Source organism: Muntiacus reevesi, chromosome 3 (genome assembly GCF_963930625.1).
Source record: "Muntiacus reevesi chromosome 3, mMunRee1.1, whole genome shotgun sequence".
Lineage (NCBI taxonomy): Eukaryota > Metazoa > Chordata > Mammalia > Artiodactyla > Cervidae > Muntiacus > Muntiacus reevesi.
In genome coordinates, this window is record NC_089251.1 from 55,252,838 (window position 1) to 55,271,265 (window position 18,428).

Here is an 18,428-nt window from a genome sequence, read left to right on the forward strand (position 1 = left end):
GGGCCCTTTCCAGGTGTAAAGGGCGATCTCTCCTTCCGGGTCGCGCTGAGGGGTACCCTCTGTTACCTGAAGTGTAGGTTGCTAGGTAAACGCGAGCGCTGGCAGTGGATATGAAACTCGGGCTTTGGTCCGCCCAGGAACCGAGCAGGTGTGACTCGTCGATAATTCAAGCAAGAAACTATCTCAGCCATTTCTGTCAGCTGGATATTTCGTAGAAGAAATGGATTTGCCACAAGACCATTGCCATAGTGGTGTGGTCTCCGTTTGCGCGTTCCTTTCCTTTCACAGCCCTTCAGGGAGTCATCCTGCTTAAGGGAGATTCAGTTCAGTTCACTTCAGTCGCTCAGTCTTGTCCAATTTTTTGCAACCCCATGGACTGCAACACACCAGGATTCCCTGTCCTTCACCAAGTCCGGGAGTTTGCTCAAACTCAAGTCCCTTGAGTCGGTGGTGCTATCCAACCATCTGATACTCTGTCGTCCCCTTCTCCTCCTGCCCTCAAGCTTTCCCGGCTTCAAGATCTTTTCAGATGAGTAAGCTCTTCGCATCAGGTGACCAAAGTACTGGAGTTTCAGCTTCAACATCAGTCCTACCAATGAACACCCAGGACTGATCTCCTTAAAGATGGACTGGTTGGATCTCCTTGCAGTCCAAGGGACTCTCAAGAGTCTTCCCCAACACCACAGTTCAAAAGCATCAATTCTTCGGGGATCAGTTTTCGTTACAGTCCAACTCTCACATCCATACATGACTACTGGAAAAACCATAGCCTTGACTAGACAGAGCTTTTTTAATATGCTGTCTGGGTTGGTTATAGCTTTCCTTCCAAGGAGTAAGCGTCTTTTAATTTCATGGCTGCAGTCACCATATGCAGTGATTTTGGAGCCCCCCAAAATAAAGTCAGCCATTGTTTACACTGTTTCCCCATCTATTTGCCATGAAGCAACGGGACCGGCTGCCATGATCTTAGTTTTCTGAATGTTGAGCTTTAAGCCAACTTTTTCACTCTCCTCTTTCACTTTCTTCAAGAGGCTCTTTAATTCTTCACTTTCTGCGATAAGGTGGTGTCATCTGCATATCTGAGGTTATCGATATTTCTCCAACCAGTCTTGAGTCCAACTTGTGCTTCTTCCAGCCCAGCATTTCTCATGAGGTACGCTGCATATAAGTTAAATAAGCAGGGTGATAATATACATTTTTTACATACTCCTTTTCCTATTTGGGACCAGTCTTGCTCCATGTCCAGTTCTAACTGTTGCTTGCTGACCTACATACAGGTTTCTCAAGAGGCAGGTCAGATGGTCTGCTATTCTCATCTCTTTCAGAATTTTCCACAGTTTATGGTGATCCACATAGTCAAAGGCTTTGGCATAGTCAATAAAGCAGAAATAGATGTTTTTCTGGAACTCTCTCACTTTTTCAATGATCCAGCAGATGTTGGCAATTTGATCTCTGGTTCCTCTGCCTTTTCTAAAACCAGCTTGAACATCTGGAAGTTCTCGGTTCATGTATTGCTGAAACCTGGCTTGGAGAATTTTGACCATTACATTACTAGCGTGTGAGATGAGTGCAATTGTGCAGTAGTTTGAGCATTCTTTGGCATTGCCTTTCTTTGGGATTGGAATGAGAACTGGCCTTTTCCAGTCTTGTGGCCACTGCTGGGTTTTCCAAATTTGCTGACATATTGAGTGCAGGACTTTCACAGCATCACCTTATAGGATTTGAAATAGCTCAACTGGAATTCCATCACCTCCACTAGCTGTTCATAGTGATGCTTTCTAAGGCCCAGTTGACTTCACATTCCAGGATGTCTGGCTCTAGGTGAGTGATCAAACCATCGTGATTATCTGGGTCGTGAAGATCTTTTCTCTACAGTTCTTCTGAGTATTCCTGCCACCTTTTCTTAATATCTTATGCTTCTGTTAGGTCCATACCATTTCTGTCCTTTATTGTGCCCATCTTTGCATGAAATGTTCCCTTGGCATCTCTAATTTTCTTGAAGAGATCTCTAGTCTTTCCCATTCTATTGTTTTCCTCTATTTCTTTGCATTGATCACTGAGGAAGGCTTTCTTATCTCTCCTTGCTATTCTTTGAAACTCTGCATTCAAGTGGGTATATCTTTCCTTTTCTCCTTTGCCTTTCGTTTCTCTTCTTTTTTTCAGCTATTTGTAAGGCCTCCTCAGACAACCATTTTGCCTTTTTGCATTTCTTTTTCTTAGGGATGGTCTTGATCACTGCCTCCTGTACAATGTCACGAACCTCCGTCCATAGTTCCTCAGGCACTCTGTCTATCAGATCTAATCCCTTGAATCTATTTGTAACTTCCACTGTATAATCATAAGGGATCTGATTTATGTCATATCTGAATGCTCTAGTGATTTTCCCTGCTTTCTTCAGTTTAAGTCTGAATTTGGCAATAAGGAGTTCATGATCTGAGACACAGTCAGTTCCTGGTCTTCTTTTTGCTGACTGTATAGAGCTTCTCCATCTTTGGCTGCAAACAATATAATAAATCTGATTTTGGTGGTGACCATCTGGTGATGTCCATGCATAGAGTCTTCTCTTGTGTTTTTGGAAGAGGGTGTTTGCTATGACCAGTGCTTTCTCTTGGCAGAACTCTATTAGCTGTTGCCCTGCTCCATTCTGTACTCGAAGGCCAAATTTGCCTGTTACTCTGGGTATTTCTTGACTTCCTACTTTTGCATTCCAGAAAACTAACTAATATGATCACATGGACCACAGCCTTGTCTAACTCAATGAAACTATGAGCCATGATGTGTAGAACTACCCAAGCAGACGGGTCATGGTGGAGAGTTCTGACAAAACATGGTCCGCTGGAAAAGGGAATGCAAACCACTTCAGTATTCATGCCTTGAGAACCCCATGAAAGTGAAAGTGAAGTCGCTGAGTCATGTCTGACTCTGCAACACATGCACTGTAACCTATCAGGCTCCTCTGACCATGGGATTTTCCAAGCAAGAGTACTGGAATAGGTTGCCATTTCCTTCTCCAGGGGATCTTCCCCACCCAGGGATCAAACCCAAGTCTCCTGCATTGCAGGCAGATGCTTTACCATCTGAGCCAGTTAATCTTAGCTGAGAACCCCATGAACAGTATGAAAATCAAGGTAACACATGTTAAATATTAAGCAGCATATTTAATACTATTAATAGTAATAATGATCTTACCATCACAGTATAGTGGAAACTAAACTTGTGTATCTGTTGCATTTGCAAAGGACTTTCAAGTCTTAATGCTACCAAATCCAATTTATAAAGTAGAGAAATAGTTTTGAAAATTATCTAAAACCAGGTAATTTCTTATGTTTGTATAGGTTCATTGCTTTTCAGAGTATTTTTGTAGTTATATTACACTATTTCATACTGCTATCACTTAACAGCTTCCAGAGCAGATCCCATTTTTTAAATTAATTTTATTCTTGAACTGTCGTCACAACCCCTCCATCCCATCCCTGTCCACTACTGTCAATTTCTGTAGTTTCCTAACCTCTAGTTTAACCAAGTCCTTAATCCTCATCTTCCACGTGCAATGTAAGATTTTTTAATTTTTGCTTTAAAATGGACTCTCCTAAAGTAACTTAGAAATGGAATTCATTCCCTCATTGAAAATTTTAGGTGACTCCCACTGCCAATTCAAAGATCCTTAAAAAATGTCTCAAGAGTACTTTTCCAGCCTATGTTCATGTTTTTTTTTTTTTTTTTTTTTCCAATTTGTTTCAATTGTTTATTAACGGACCAGATTACAAAAATAATCCTGGTAGATACCTTAGTTCATCCTTCTAATAAGCCTGTTGATCTGGTCTTCCCTGTTGCCAGCATCTCCACCTTCTACAAAATGGGTGGTCTTTTTCTTCATTCCACCTCGTGGAGAAGACAGTTTAAAGGGCCACAGGAAGTTGTTTGCTTCTTTGAAACGTTTTCCAACAGTATAGATCTCATGAATCAGATCCTCCATGCAGATGATTCCGTATTTCCCAAGAGATCAAGCAATCAATGCGTTGTCTGTCAGGGCAATTCGCTTTTTGTTGATTTTGCCATAACCACACTTGTAGATCAATTCATTTACAGACTTCAGATTTGGGTACCCCCATGCAATGTATGGCTCCACAATTCTCAACATGTTAATTGATGCCTTGTTGAGCTTCACAAAGGTGCCATTGAAGATCTGCCGGAGGCGAAGGAGCTGCAGCACCTTTCGAACCTTTAGGCTCACACCGTTGATACCTCTGATCCTGATGATAAATGCCAATTTGGGTTCCGCGGGTACATAGAAGTTGCCAGCTTTTCGTGCCATCCTAGCCATTCGAATTTCAGTTCTGTACATCTGCCTGTATTCCTTGTGGTAATGCTTAGCTTTTTCATAAATAAGCTTCCTCCTTGCCTTTCGAAGCATCTTTTGGGCAAACTTCTTTCTCAGGCATTTGATCTTAAGCTCTGCGAAATTCTTTCACTTTTTCTTAAGGGTTTCTGGCACAGCAGGAGCCTTCTTTTTCTTCTCTTCTGCACCCTCCATGGTTCCAGCCGGGAAAGAGCCTATGTTCATGATTTATGGCTCAAAGTGGTCACTGTAGGTTGGAGATCAAGATAGCAACAATAGCAATTCAAGCTCATCAGCCTCTTGTCTACCCTAAAATCCAGAGAAACTGAAATATAACCAACTCAGTGGTTCTCAAAGTGTAGCCTGGAACTCCTGGTGAACCTGAAAGTGTTAAAGAGGGTCCATAAAATCAAAGCAACCTTCATAATTTTAGATATTTGCTGTTTTTTACTCATTATTCATAATTATAGCATTTTCCCAGACACTAGGTGACAGGTGATACCACAACAAATTGAATGCATAAGCAAATTTCAGAATCCAGTTTTCTATTAAACCAGACCTTGCAGAGACTTGAAAAGAGGTTAAACAATGCCACTCTTCTCATTAATTTTTTTTTAATTTACTTGTTTGTTTGTGTCGGGTCTTAGTTGTAACCATGATTTTTTAGTTGTGGCGTGTGGGATCCAGTTCCCTAACCAGGGATCGGACCCAGGCCCCCTGCCTTGGGAGCACAGAGTCTTAGCCATTGGATCACCAGGGAAGCCTTCATTAATTTTTAATTTTGAAATAATTTTTCCTAAAATATTTGTTAATATGTAACAGGCTTATAATTTTTTTCTGCACCACATCAGCATGTAGAATATGAGTTTCCCTACCAGGGATCTGGTATGCAGTTCAAGAAGCAACAGTTAGAACTAGACATGGAACAACAGACTGGTTCCAAATCGGGAAAGGAGTATGTCAAGGCTGTATGTTGTCATCCTGTTTATTTAACTTATATGCAGAGTATATCGTGAGAAACGCCGGACTGGATGAAGCACAAACTGGAATCAAAATTATCGGGAGAAATATCAATAACCTCAGATATGCAGCTGCTGCTGCTGCTAAGTTGCTTCAGTAGTGTCGGACTCTGTGAGACTCCATAGATGACAGTCCATCAGGCTCCTCTGTCCCTGGGATTCTCCAGGCAAGAATACGGGGGTGGGTTGCCATTTCCTTCTCCAATGCATGCATGCATGCTAAGTCGCTTCAGTTGTATCTGACTCTGTGCAACCCCATGAACAGCAGCCCACCAGGCTCCTCTGTCCATAGGATTCTCCAGGCAAGAATACTGGAGTGGGTTGCCATTTTCTTCTCCAAAATGCAGATGACACCACCCTTATGGCAGAAAGCGAAGAACTAAAGAGCCTCTTGATGAAAGTGAAAGAGGAGAGTGAAAAAGTTGGCTTAAAACTCAACATTCAGAAAACTAAGATCAATGGCATTGGTCCCATCACTTCATGGCAAATAGATGGGGAAACAGTGACAGACTTTATTTTGGGGGGCTCCCAAATCACTGCAGATGGTGACTGCAGCCATGAAATTAAAAGACACTTGCTCCTTGGAAGAAAAGTTATGACCAACCTAGACAGCATGTTAAAAAGCAGAGACATTACTTTGGTAGCAAAGGTCCATCTAGTTAAAGCTGTGGTTTTCCCAGTAGTCACATATGGATGTGAGAGTTGGACTATAAAGAAAGCTGAGCACCAAAGAATTGATGCTTTCAAACTGTGGTGTTGGAGAAGACTCTTGAGACTCCCTTGTACAGCAAGGAGATACAACCAGACCACCCTAAAGGAAATCAGCCTTGAATATTCAGTGGAAGGACTGATACTGAAGTTGAAACTCCAATACTTTGGCTACCTAATACGAAGACCTGACTCATTTGAAAAGACTCTGATGCTGGGAAAGATTGAGGGCAGGAGGAAAGGGGACAACAGAGGATGAGATGGTTGGGTGGCATCACTGACTCAATGGACATGAAATTGAGTAAGTTCCAGTAGTTTGTGATGTACAGGGAAGCCTGAATGCTGTAGTCCATGGGGTCGCAGAGTCGGCCATGACTGAGCAACTGAACTGAACTGAACCAGGGATCTAACCTGTCTTCTGCAGTGGAAACAGATTCTTTTTTTTTTTTTTCAGTGGGTTTTGTCATACATTGATATGAATCAGCCATAGAGTTACACATATTCCCCATCCCGGTCCCCCATCCCACCTCCCTCTCCACCCGATTCCTCTGGGTCTTCCCAGCCCACCAGGCCCGAGCACTTGACTCATGCATCCCACCTGGGCTGGTGGTCTGTGGAAACAGATTCTTAACCACTGGACTGACGGGAAAATCCCTATAATTGTTTTGTAAAAAAATAGTAAGACCAACGGGCAGAATACTTATCTCCCAACAGGTCCATGTTCTCCTAATCCCTGGAGCCTGTGAATATGTTACCTTACATGGCAAAAAAAGAATTTCGCAGGTGTGATTAAGCTGAGAATCTTCAGATGGGGATTGAGATAATTCTGAAATGTTTGTATGGACCAAATGTCCACACAGGGGTCCTTAGGAATGAAAGAGGGATGCAGGAGGGTGAGTCTGAAAAGGAAGTATGACAATGAAAGCAGAAGTCAGAGTGATATCACTTTAAGATGGAAGGAGGCAGTAAGCCTCTAAAACCTGGAAAAGGCAATGAAACAAATTTCTCTAGAACCTCTAGAAGAAACACAGCCCTGGATACCTTGATTTTAGCATTGTGAAGCCCATGTTGGACTTCTGACCTACAGAACTGTAAGACAATAAACTTGTGTTGCTTTAATCCACCAAATTTGAGTTAACTTGTTATAACAGCATTAAGAAACTAGTAAAATAAATAGTTTCTGTTTTACTTTCCAATGTAATACATATTAATAGATATAATCCATATAATTATAAGCTCTTCGGGGTCCTCAATTTTTAAGCATGTAAAGAGGTTCTAAGACCGAAAAGTGTGAGAGCCACTGCTCTAAATAAACCCTGTGTGTCTCTCTCTTGGCTCTCTCTCTTTTCACCTTAGCTCCTGGTGTTCTTACCACCAATAGTGACCTTGCTCTTGTTAAAATCCTCACCATCCTTTAAGACCCATATTATATTCCATCTCCTTGTCCCTGATCACCTCAACCAAAAGCCTTCTTTCCTTAACTTTGAATGCCCTGTGAGTCAGTTATCTGCCATGTATTTTTGATCTGTTCTTTAGTAAGTCGTGTCTGACTTTTGTGACCCCATGGACTATAGCCTGCCAGGCTCCTCTGTCCATGGGATCCTCCAGGCAAGAATACTGGAGTGGGTGCTATTTCCTTCTCCAGGGGATCTTCCCCACCCAGGGATTGAACCCGTGTCTCCTGCATTGCAGGTGGATTCTTTACCGCTGAGCCCGGGGGGGGGTTGGGGGAGTGGGGGGGCTGTAAATAGTGCCATATATTGTATATGCCTCAAGTATCTTAGACAACGAGGATGGGAGAGAGTTGTTTATTTTCTGTTTGAATGAACCTTTTTTTAAAATGTGTGATCAATAATTCTCAGGAATAAGATAAGGAATGTAAATTGTTCAGAAAGAGTTGAGATGCTGTTCTACCAAGCGACAGTGCTATTGATTAGAGAAAATAAAAGTGTGTGTGTGTATGATGTCCTCTGGATATTTACATTGTTTTTATTAGAGTTGGAATTCAATTTTTAAAAATTTCTAATAGTGTCTCTATTTCCTATCCCTTTAGCCTAACATATACCAGCTTTGGGAGGATACACTGTATTCTCAAATAAATTGAATGAAATGAGCAAAAAGAAAATGTTTCAAATGTGTTGGTACTAAAATACATCATTCAATCAAATGCTCAGTAAGAATTTATTGAGAGCCTGCTATATGCCAGGCACACACACGACTGAGCGACTGAACTGAACTGAACTGATACTATAGGCACTTGTTTTACAGCGCTGGAGGACAGCCTGGCATATAGAAGACATTCAATAAAGGCAGAGCTGACCGTCCCTTTATTCATTTTTCTAAACTCCCTTTCTTGACTCCGCCCAGGTTAGTTTTCCTAAAGTACCTCTAGTCCTGAGGCTTTTAGACCCAATGCGGCTGCCGTACGGCAGCGTTGCAAGATGGCGGCCTCCGTCTTCTCCGGCGCGGTGAGAGCAGCCTCCGGTCAGTGAGAAGCGACGCGCTCGGTTTATGCCTTCATAAAAGCGGGGACTGGCGTGGGATGGAGTGGACGTTTTACGTGGGTGGAAGTTAACAGGAAAGAAAAAAATGGAGAGGTGGTCGTTATTGAGGACAGAATCTTGTTCCGAATTTTCTCCGGAATGGCCTGTATTCGATATTCGATCTCAGCTCGAGAGAGCCCCGAAATTCTTGGACCCTCGCGGACCTGGGCTTTCCCCCGGTTTCCTCTTCCCTACCGGCTCGTAGCCATTCCGCGTTCCCTAGAAAACAATCCCGAAGGACGAGGGTTGTGGTAGGGGGTTGCGAGGAAGACAGAAAAGTTCCACCAAGGCCAGGATCCGTCATTCCCAACCTTTGACCTTGAGGTGTTACTTAATATCTTTGAACTTAAGAGGCTACGACTCTAAGATAGGGCTAACAGCATCCACGTTAAGTTCCTTGTGTACTATCTGGGACGTGGTGTATATATGAGATTCAGTGTGCAGAGCATGAGCCTGTTTGGTTCCCTCAGTCCCGCTACAAGGGGTCTTAAGAGAGACAGGAGTGAAGGATTGCCTTCACTCTGAAGATTTTTGCAAAGGTTAGAGATCATTCAGATACGGTTTTAGAGAGTCCCATGGGCAAAGGAACTTGGTGGGCTATGGTCCATCCAGTTGTCGAACATTTCCATCATTCTATGGAGTTTTATCAATATGCACACTCTTTATTGTTATTATTTCTAATTTTTATTGGAATATAGTTGATTTACAATGTTTTGTTACTTTCTGCTGTATAGCAAGGTGGATCATACACACATATACATATATCCACTCTCTTTTAGATTCTTTTCCCATATAGGTCATTACAGAGTATGTAGAGTTCCAGTAGGTCCTTATTAGTTATCTGTTATATATATAGTAGTGTGTATATATCAGTCCTAATCTCCTAGTTTATCCTTCTCCCCTGGTAACCATAAGATTGTGTTCTTCATCTGTGACTCTGTTCCTTTTAACGTGCACATTCTTGAGTCCCTCACTAGTGTCAGAATCTGCAAGTGGAGCCCGAGCTCTGTGAGTGATTCTGCTTTGCAGCCATGGACTCTGAGTCTGGTGATTGTGTGAAAGATTGATAGAGAAGACACCTAGACCCTCCATGATCTGCCTTCTGAGCTGCCACCACTCCTCCATGTTAGGCCTGGTCCCTGCTCCCAACAAGGATTTGTCTCAACTTCCTCACCTTTGCATGTGTTATTCTACCTAGAGTCTGTGCTTCCTCCTCTTGTGGCCTGTTCATTTTCGAGAGGGAAGCTCAAGTACCTCTTATGTTATCTTTATGAATCCTTTTTCTGCTGCTCTGCTGTCTCTCCAAGGAGCCGTGGAGCTTTCATGTCTCTGCCATGCTGTTTCCTGTGTGTGGGAGTTCTGTGTCATCACAGTGTAAGATCTGGTGGTGGGAATTAACTTTACATATACTTTGTCCTCTACTGTTGACCATAGAACTAGGACATATCAGACTGGATTGTGGTGGTGGTAGCATAACTCTCTAACTTAAAAAATAATTGACTTGTACACAAATAGGTGATTTTGTAGTGTATAAGCTGAATCTCAATAAGGATAAAAAGCTCCACGTGTGAGTCTGATGCTCAGGATCCATTAATTAATTAGAACACTTGGTTGCTTTGATGTTACTTCATTTTAAATATCTGGATGTGTGTTTGTTTGTTTGTTTTGGCTGTGCCCCTTGGCTTGCAGGATCTTAGTTTCCCAATCAGGGATTGAACTCAGGCCCCAGCAGTGAAAGCACCAAGTCCTAACAACTGGACTGCCAGGGAATTCCCTGGATGCATATTTTGGAGTGTCATATTAAGTGTATATGCTTTTCTTTCTCTGCAGGAATTTTACGGCCCCTGAACATTTTGGCATCTTCAGCCTATCGAAACTGCACCAAGAATGCCTGTCTTAATTCTGTACTGTCCTCCCGACATTTCAGTCATATTCAGACACCAGTAGTGTCCTCTGCTCCCAGACTGATCACATCTGTCAGAAACCTGACATGTGGGCAGACTGCCACAGTCCTCAATAGGTTGAGTATTATATTTCAGTAGACATGACTCTTGGACAAAAATTCTAAAATCTTCATGCCTACCACAATATCTTAGGAGTAGATGAGATTCTGTGCCTACCAACAGTTGATTATATAGACTTTGCTTGATAAGATTGGAGAATATGCATGTTAGCAGAGACAACAACCAGGACCCACTTCTGATGTTCTAGATGTGTTTTCCTGGGTGGAAGCTGTCAGCCAAAGGAGAAGCTGGATAAAATGCTCAACTTAACAAGGCTGGGCTGCACATGGTACTCATTCAGTCAGCCAAGGTTTAGTTTAAGCACTCCTGGGTGCCAGCACCATACTCGGCAGAAACCATACAAGGATAAAAAAGTTGAGGCCCTCAAGGAAGGTTTTTTAATTTTTATTTATTTATTTGACTGCATCAGGTCTTAGTTGTATCATGTGGGCTTCTCTGGTTGCAGAGTACAGGCTCTAGAGTAGGCTGGCTCAGGAGCTGCCCCATGGCATGTGGGATCTTAGTTCCCCCATCAGGGATCGAATCCACATCCCCTATACTGGAAGGCGGATTCTTAACCACTTGATCACCAAAGAAGTCCCCCTCAAGCAGTTTATAATCTAGTGGGCAGGTGGGTAAGAAATCAAGTGATTAAGCTATATACCTGCATAAATTCTTCTGCAGGGATTAAGGGAGTAGATTATGGAGGTTTTGCAAGTTGATAATTGCTATTCTTATGGGTAGCATCATGGATCATTTGAAGTAGCAGTGTATATTGAAAGTCAGCTTTATTCCAGTGGAGTTGATTCTTTCATTTCTACAAAGTGGATTTTATCCTTTAATGTCTTGTTGCTGAGTTTAAATTTTTTGAATGTGTTTTAGAATGGCTCTCTTACTCCCAAACGTCCTGAAGCCACCAGTCAGAACTGTAACATACTACAGTTCAAGAAAAGGCAAGAGGAAGACTGTGAAAGCTGTCATCTATAGGTTTCTTCGACTTCATAGTGGCCTATGGCTAAGGAGGAAGGTGAGTCTTCACATAGTGACTTGTTTAGAAAAGGAGTGTGAGGTTATATGAAACTGAAGCAAAATTCAGTTAGCCTGTTCCTTGACACATCTTCCCCACATCTTAGTGGTGCTGTGCTTGAGTCCCAGCTTTGTGGGCATCTCTTCATGTAAGCGAATCCATGTGAAGAAAACATGTTTTAGCATTCATATAACAAAATGTTATTCACAATGGCAGGAGTCTGTACTGCAAAACAGGTTCATCTCAGGTCTCTTACACATCTGGCTTATCTAAAGATTACTAGAATTCCTTTGAGTCTCCTGATGTGCAGTATCTTGTAGGGAGGCTCTGTTTAAGCTCCAAGCATTGAAACAGCAGAGGGGACTTCAAGGACTTAGCCCCATGGCGAGGTTTGGGACTGAAGCACTTCCAGCTGACCTTGGATTAAGTTCTCAAGGTGACTTAATCTTTATGACAGAATAGTAGCCCCTCATAAGCTCCCCCCTTCTTTTTTTTTTAACTTTACAAGTTTTTGTCTGTTGGTGTGTATGACTGGCAACCGTATCAAACAGAACTCTTAGTTCTTAATTCTGACCAGGGACCACAGCCTCTAGAGGAGGACTCTGACAGATTACAGATTATTCCTGTTCTGTCTTCTCCTGCAGCAACAGGTGGTAAAAGTGAATGTGGGCTTTTTCATTCATGTCCTTAAATATTCATGGGAGCAGAATGGGTAGTAATTAGAAAGCAGCTGAAGACCTGAGTTTTCTAGGACACTTTTGATAACTATTAAAATCCTAATTCCCTTTTACTATTTGGAAGTTAACAAGCAATTCTTTAAAGGTCAAAATTTGTTTCCCTGTGAAAATAAAATATTTGGTAGGATGGTCTCACTATTTGAAGGGTTGAAAGGATTATCTTCTGTCTTATAAACTATCCTAAATTTGTAGACAAATAAGTTGACTGGCACTCTCAGCTCATTTCTCCATTGGAACAATCCTGGGGTAGTTAATTTCTTACACTAGTCAGTAGAAGCTCATGTAATCCGTAAGTACCTGAACTAAGTAATTCAGCAGATAGTTGTGAATTCTTTCTTCCCCTTTGTTAGTAATTATTTCCAGGTCCACATGTGACCCAAGACAAAATGAAATGGCTGGTCTTCCTTGCCTTCCTTTCCACAATCCCTTTTTTTTGGGCTCTGAAACCCTCTCACTATTATAAATGACCTGGTCAAGCTCCCAGTCATAATACCTAGCCCCTGCTCAAGATCGCCCAAAGTATTCCATATACAGAACAGCCTGCTTCATCAAAATCTGATTTTAAGAAGAAAACAAAAAAATCCGGATGGGTTAATTTACACTAATGTATAAAAACATTAGTAGAAACATTTGTATAAATGTTTATATAAGTTAGTATAAATAGTGTAAATATAAAATATAATATATATATTTATATATAAAAAATACAAACATAAAAACATTTGTATAAAAACTTATTTTCTGCAGCAGTTTCAGCCAAGTGTTCCTAATTAGTCTTTACTCCCTCCTTCCATTTCTGACCCTAGAGATTGTCTAAGAAGTCTCAAGCACTTTCTCAGTGGCCACATTCCACAGAATAATCTTTTAAGGAGATAATTCTGTTGGCAGGACAGTAAGCTAGCTAGCTAGCTGTCAGATCCACAGGGACCCAGTTTGGCTTGCAAACTAGAAAACCTGTTAAACAGATAGGGGGATTTTGCTTTGAATCTTTCAACTTAAAAGTTGTAAGTAATGAGAAGTAACCATCTAATCTCTGGCATTGTAAAGTCAAAACTCTGAAATAATCCTTCTTTCTAAGCATCACTGTACTCTAGAAGTTGCTAACCACACAATGACACTAAGGCATGTGAAACCCACGGCACCTTCCCGTCAGAGAGCTGTGGTTTTGTTCACTTGGCATGCTGCCCTAAAGGAGCCCTTGGCTTTTACCAATGGCTCGGGTTCTAGTCTCACTTTCCCTGTAAATTACTGTATGATTTTAGCCAAGCATTAACCTGGATGGCACCTGAGGTCTCTTCTACTTTAAATAGGCTATGATTGGGAGTTTCTTGGAGGTCCAGTGGTTAGGACTTCATGTTTTCACTGCCAAGAGCCGAGGGTCAATCCCTGGCTGGGGAATTCTACAAGCCACAAGGCCAAAAAAAGAAAATAAATAGGTTATGATTATAGTTTTTATATTCAATCTCATTATCTGTTTCTTCAGAAATTCTTCAAAATTAATAATGTATGGATGATATATATGGCAGTTCTGGATTAAACATATGGAGTAACTATTCCTTCAGCACTCTTCCTAATAGTTTTCCTGTAGTCATTATTCCTCAAAAGAGTACTTATTATAGAAACTAGTCCCCATGTGTGAAAAGGATAAATGACACAGTATACTTGAGAACTCTGCTTCTCAGCCCTTGTAATACTTAGCTCCCATAAATGAACATAAGTGTCACCAGTTAGCTAGTACTCCATTATCCTTGACATTTGGAAGAGAGTAGTGTAGCAGTTAAGAACTCTAAATAGTTCTGGGACCTTGCTACTTAATTGCTCTAATTGTTTCTCTTTTATCTGTAAAATCAGAATAATAGTACACTGCTGTTCAAAAGATCATAAAGTAATGCATATAAAGTTAGCTGTTACAATTGTGTATCATTACCCTGTACTTCACAAGCCACAATTTATTTAGCTTTATTTTCTGTGACTTTAAATAATCTGTTTAAAACCGTTGAAGTTATTAATATTTGTTTTACAAACTATGCATGCTTTCTCTGCCTACCCTGTATTGAGAATTGTATTTTTCTGAAAAAACATACCAGCCCCTATGAAAGTTTAGTCTCTGTTCCCAGTGGGCCTATAAACCATAACTAGTGAAGATAATCTGTTTTTTTCTATATAATATAATGTTGTAAATGTTTTTGTAATATTATCTTAACAGGCTGGTTATAAGAAAAAATTATGGAAAAAGACAGTTGCAAGAAAAAGACGCTTGAGGGAATTTGTCTTCTGCAATAAAACCCAGAGTAAGCTCTTAGATAAAATGACAACGTCTTTCTGGAAGAGGCGAAACTGGTATGCTGATGATCCTTATCAGATGTATCACGATCGAACAAACTTGAAAGTATAGATCCGAAGATCTATGATTTCTCAGTTGTTAACTGTGTATTTGTGTGTGTACGGTGTCTTTGCAAAGATGAAGTGGTATCAGACATGATGTAAATTGTACCAACTGATAGTTGAAACATGGGGTACCAACATTAAACTTAATGTTTTAAAACTTAATGGATTAAACATTCCCAGATTTGTTTGGGGAAATATAAATTTTAAATTATTGATTATTTTTAATAAATGGCAATGATTTAACTAGTTGTTCCAATTAGGCTTATTTAGTTGCAAGGCATCTCCAGTTGGGACAGACATGAAAAGACTGTAAAGCTAACAAGTTAGTTCAAGCAGTGTGACTTTATTTTAAGGACATGTGTCAGAAATGCAGGAATACCTCACACCACCCAGAACTAACCCCCAGGCCTCAGGGAGAGTAGAAATTACAGGGTGATCCTGGGTCCAAGGCACCTCTAGGGGCCTCAGCGGCAGAAACAGTGGCTCTTTAGGCTTGGGTGATCTGCCATGGATGTGACTAAATCCTTTTTACATCACTGGCTCCATTGTCTCCTCTCCAACTTCTCTGATTCACAGCTGCTGTTTATTCTAGTGTCTGCTGCCTCATAATAAATGCCAGCTTGCACCTTTGAGGTTCTTTTCTACATCATGACCCTCAGCTCCAGTCTCCCGTCTCTAATTACCAAGAGACTCTAATAGGACCAGTTTGTCTTTTTATATTAGGTTTCATCATGGGTCACTGACCAATCAATGTAAGGACTGACTTTTCTTAGGTCAGGAGCCCACACTGGCTCATTTGATTATGCTCGAGGTTCACATAGAGCCAAAGATAGTTATGTGAGCAGCTTCCCTCAGGTGAGCCTGGGGTGATAACACACACCTAGTATACCAGGTAAACAGTTATCACTGAGTTTACTGGAACAGGATTTTTTGTTGAGAGAATCATAGATGAAATAGCCTTTCAATATGCCCATTCATGAAATAAACAGGCTATATAAATGGAGACAAAAATGTAACCAAGAGTTAAAAGATACTATATTTCATAAAAGTTAATTTATCCCCTTGAGGTTTCACATTTTTAACTGTGAGGGTAAATGTTTTCCAAAATTTTCCACATTGTAGAATGTAAAGGGGAAAAGGTAATTTCAATCATTTTTAGAAACGATACATGATGCATTGTTCACTTGAAGAGGACCAGGTAAGCAGCACTGAGGAAAACTCTGTTTTTCAGGATGGTTACAGTCTAGGGCAGTGGTTCTCAGCTTTCCCATCAGAATCATCTGAGAAACATGTTGAAGCAACAGAGCATTTTACCTGGTTGAAAGCCGTTATTAAATACGATTATGCTTCAGTTACTGCTTCAGATCCTTTAATAGTTGATGATGATAAGATGTAGTTCAAATAAGTTAAAATATAACCAAATTGACATTCTGTGGCATATCAGACTAGGGTTATTGGAGGAATTCCTTGAAACTAGTGTGTTCATTAAAAGGTAAAAGGGTGACAACAGAGTGTTTTAAAACTGCAAGGCCAAATGTGTGCCAGGTTTCGCTGGTGGCTCAGCAGTGAAGAATCCACCTACAATGCAAGACACCACCCTGTGACGTAAGAGACACGGGTTCGATCCCTGGGTCAGAAAGATCCTCTGGAGAAGGAAATGGCAACCCACTGCAGCATTCTTGCCTGGAGAATTCCATGAACAGAGGAGCCTGGTGGGTTGCAGTCCTCGGGATCTCAAGAGTCGGTTACGACTTAGCAACTTCACCATCACCACCACCACCAAGTGTGTGTCTATTTATGGGACCAATTGAAAAAGAACAGACATTTGATTTGAGATGAGAATCTCAAGAGCCTGAAGCATGGGATGGCTTTCTGTTCTGATGAGTTTTCATTTCCACCTGCTTCCCATCCCTCGCAATGGCTCCCCATCCTTTCTCACTGGCCTGGCTCCTTACCTCTTCCGCTCACCCCTGGAAGTGGGATACAGCTGGTGCCCTACAGAGCCTTTCCCACGCCTCTGTGACTTCTTAATGCAGTGTGCACAAGCAGGTCTTGGGGACTCAGAGCACCTTGGTTCCCCTCTAGGCCAGTGACAGGAGAGGTAGAGACAAGGACGGGCCCAGCAGCCAGAGATGGACTGAAGTGGAAGGGCTAACTGGATTTAGGAAAAGGAATTTTCACATATATAATTTTTGTTTTGTGGGTAGCAGGCTTATCAGACACTGATTTTGTAGTTTGACAACAAGATATCTTATTAAATTAAAGATCTATATAAGTGACGTTCAAGTATATGTAAAAGTGTAATTTATTAAGCACCTACTATGTCTCAACATGTAGCCACAAAACAGCAAACCCTCCTATCACCCTTCCAAGAAAGAGGGTGACACTATCCATCCCTAGTTTAGATGTGCAGAAACTGAAATTCACAGAAGGGAAACACATTACCCAAAGTACAGCAAGTGAGTCCCAGAACCCAGGTTGTCTCCTTGGAACCTTGTGTATTTCCAAGTCTTGCAACAACATGAAAATTCACACTGAAATCCACAAGTGACTGAAATCTAGCACTGTGAATACTAAACACTTCCTCATGACACTGAACCAAGTCAGCTTTTAAATTTGATAACTTTGCTTTTCTGTTACGTTATCTTAACCTGGTTAATCGCATTTCCATTGACCATAGACTTGCCTCAGTAAATGAATGAATGAGTGAATTTTCAGCCTTCCTTTGATCTCTTCTGTCTATCTCGGAATCATCTTTACCTGCTGAGCCTATGCTTTACAGTCCTCGTGTCAAACGTTTAGGACTACAAAAGCAAGGAAAAAGCGTGTTTCATTGTGATGTTTCTGAGTTTCTAAGTCTTTGTGACCATCCACTGAAGCGTATATGTACCCATTTCTGTCTTAAGGTGAGGGCTGTAGTGGCATTAAGGGCCTCCACACCACCCGGTGCATCTCCATGTGCAATGCCCTCTTCTGACCTGCACACGTTCTCCCACATTTGCAGATAAGAGAGCAGGTTCCGAAAAGGAACGCAGCAGACCAAAGGTCTATCTGCACAATTGAAACTGCCTTCCAGCCGAACTGCTCTGCTTTCACAGCTACCTAGTTTCCACTGGTGATCTTTAAAAATGTGAAACAAACATACTGCCAGATGAATGTTTATGTGATCAACTGGTTTTCAAAGCACTGATAGCATTTACTATTTTCTCTCTGCAACAATTCTATGCAGTATGCACAGAGCCCAGACACCAGGCCTGTTAGTGACTGCACATTCAGCTTCTAATCCTTGCTCATGAGTACATTTTTTTTTTTAAAGATATTTATTTGTTGGCTGTGGTGAGTCATCATGGCTGCACGCAGGCTTTCTCTGGTTGTGGCGAGCATTCTCTAGTTTCAGTACACAGACTTCTCAGTGCAGTGCTTTTTCTTGTTGGAGAGCACGGGCTCTAGGTACGTGGGCTCCAGAGCACAGGCTCAGTAGTTGTGGCACACAGGCTTAGCTGCTTGCCGCATGTGGGATCTTCCTGGACCAGGGATCAAACCCATGTCCCTTGCATTGCAAAGCAGACTGAACCACTGGATCACCAGGGAAGCCCAAATACATTTTTTTAAAAGGATGTTCTCTTTTTTCATAAGCCCAACATTTACAAAGATATCTTTTAAA

The 18,428-nt window shown here is 41.4% G+C and overlaps 1 protein-coding gene and 1 pseudogene across 1 annotated transcript; one reads left to right on the forward strand and one right to left on the reverse strand.

Moving 5' to 3' along the window:
* Window positions 1–3,761: 3,761 nt before the first annotated feature.
* LOC136162853 (large ribosomal subunit protein uL30 pseudogene) lies at window positions 3,762–4,534 on the reverse strand (annotated as a pseudogene).
* Window positions 4,535–8,486: 3,952 nt separating this feature from the next.
* Window positions 8,487–14,926, forward strand: MRPL35 (mitochondrial ribosomal protein L35). The gene is made up of 4 exons (XM_065929141.1): window positions 8,487–8,550; window positions 10,440–10,629; window positions 11,495–11,639; window positions 14,583–14,926. Exons 1-4 carry the CDS (start codon window positions 8,508–8,510, stop codon window positions 14,769–14,771), a joined length of 567 nt encoding a protein of 188 aa, XP_065785213.1. The 5' UTR covers window positions 8,487–8,507; the 3' UTR covers window positions 14,772–14,926.
* Window positions 14,927–18,428: the final 3,502 nt, after the last annotated feature.

What these genes read in the sequence shown, in the direction of transcription:
- MRPL35 (XM_065929141.1), top strand. Translation starts at nt 8,508, where the DNA reads ATGGCGGCCTCCGTCTTCTCCGGCGCGGTGAGAGCAGCCTCCG. An exon ending in CGCGGTGAGAGCAGCCTCCG is followed by an intron (nt 8,551 to 10,439) that starts GTCAGTGAGAAG and finishes CTTTCTCTGCAG; the next exon opens with GAATTTTACGGCCCCTGAAC. An exon ending in ACTGCCACAGTCCTCAATAG is followed by an intron (nt 10,630 to 11,494) that starts GTTGAGTATTAT and finishes AATGTGTTTTAG; the next exon opens with AATGGCTCTCTTACTCCCAA.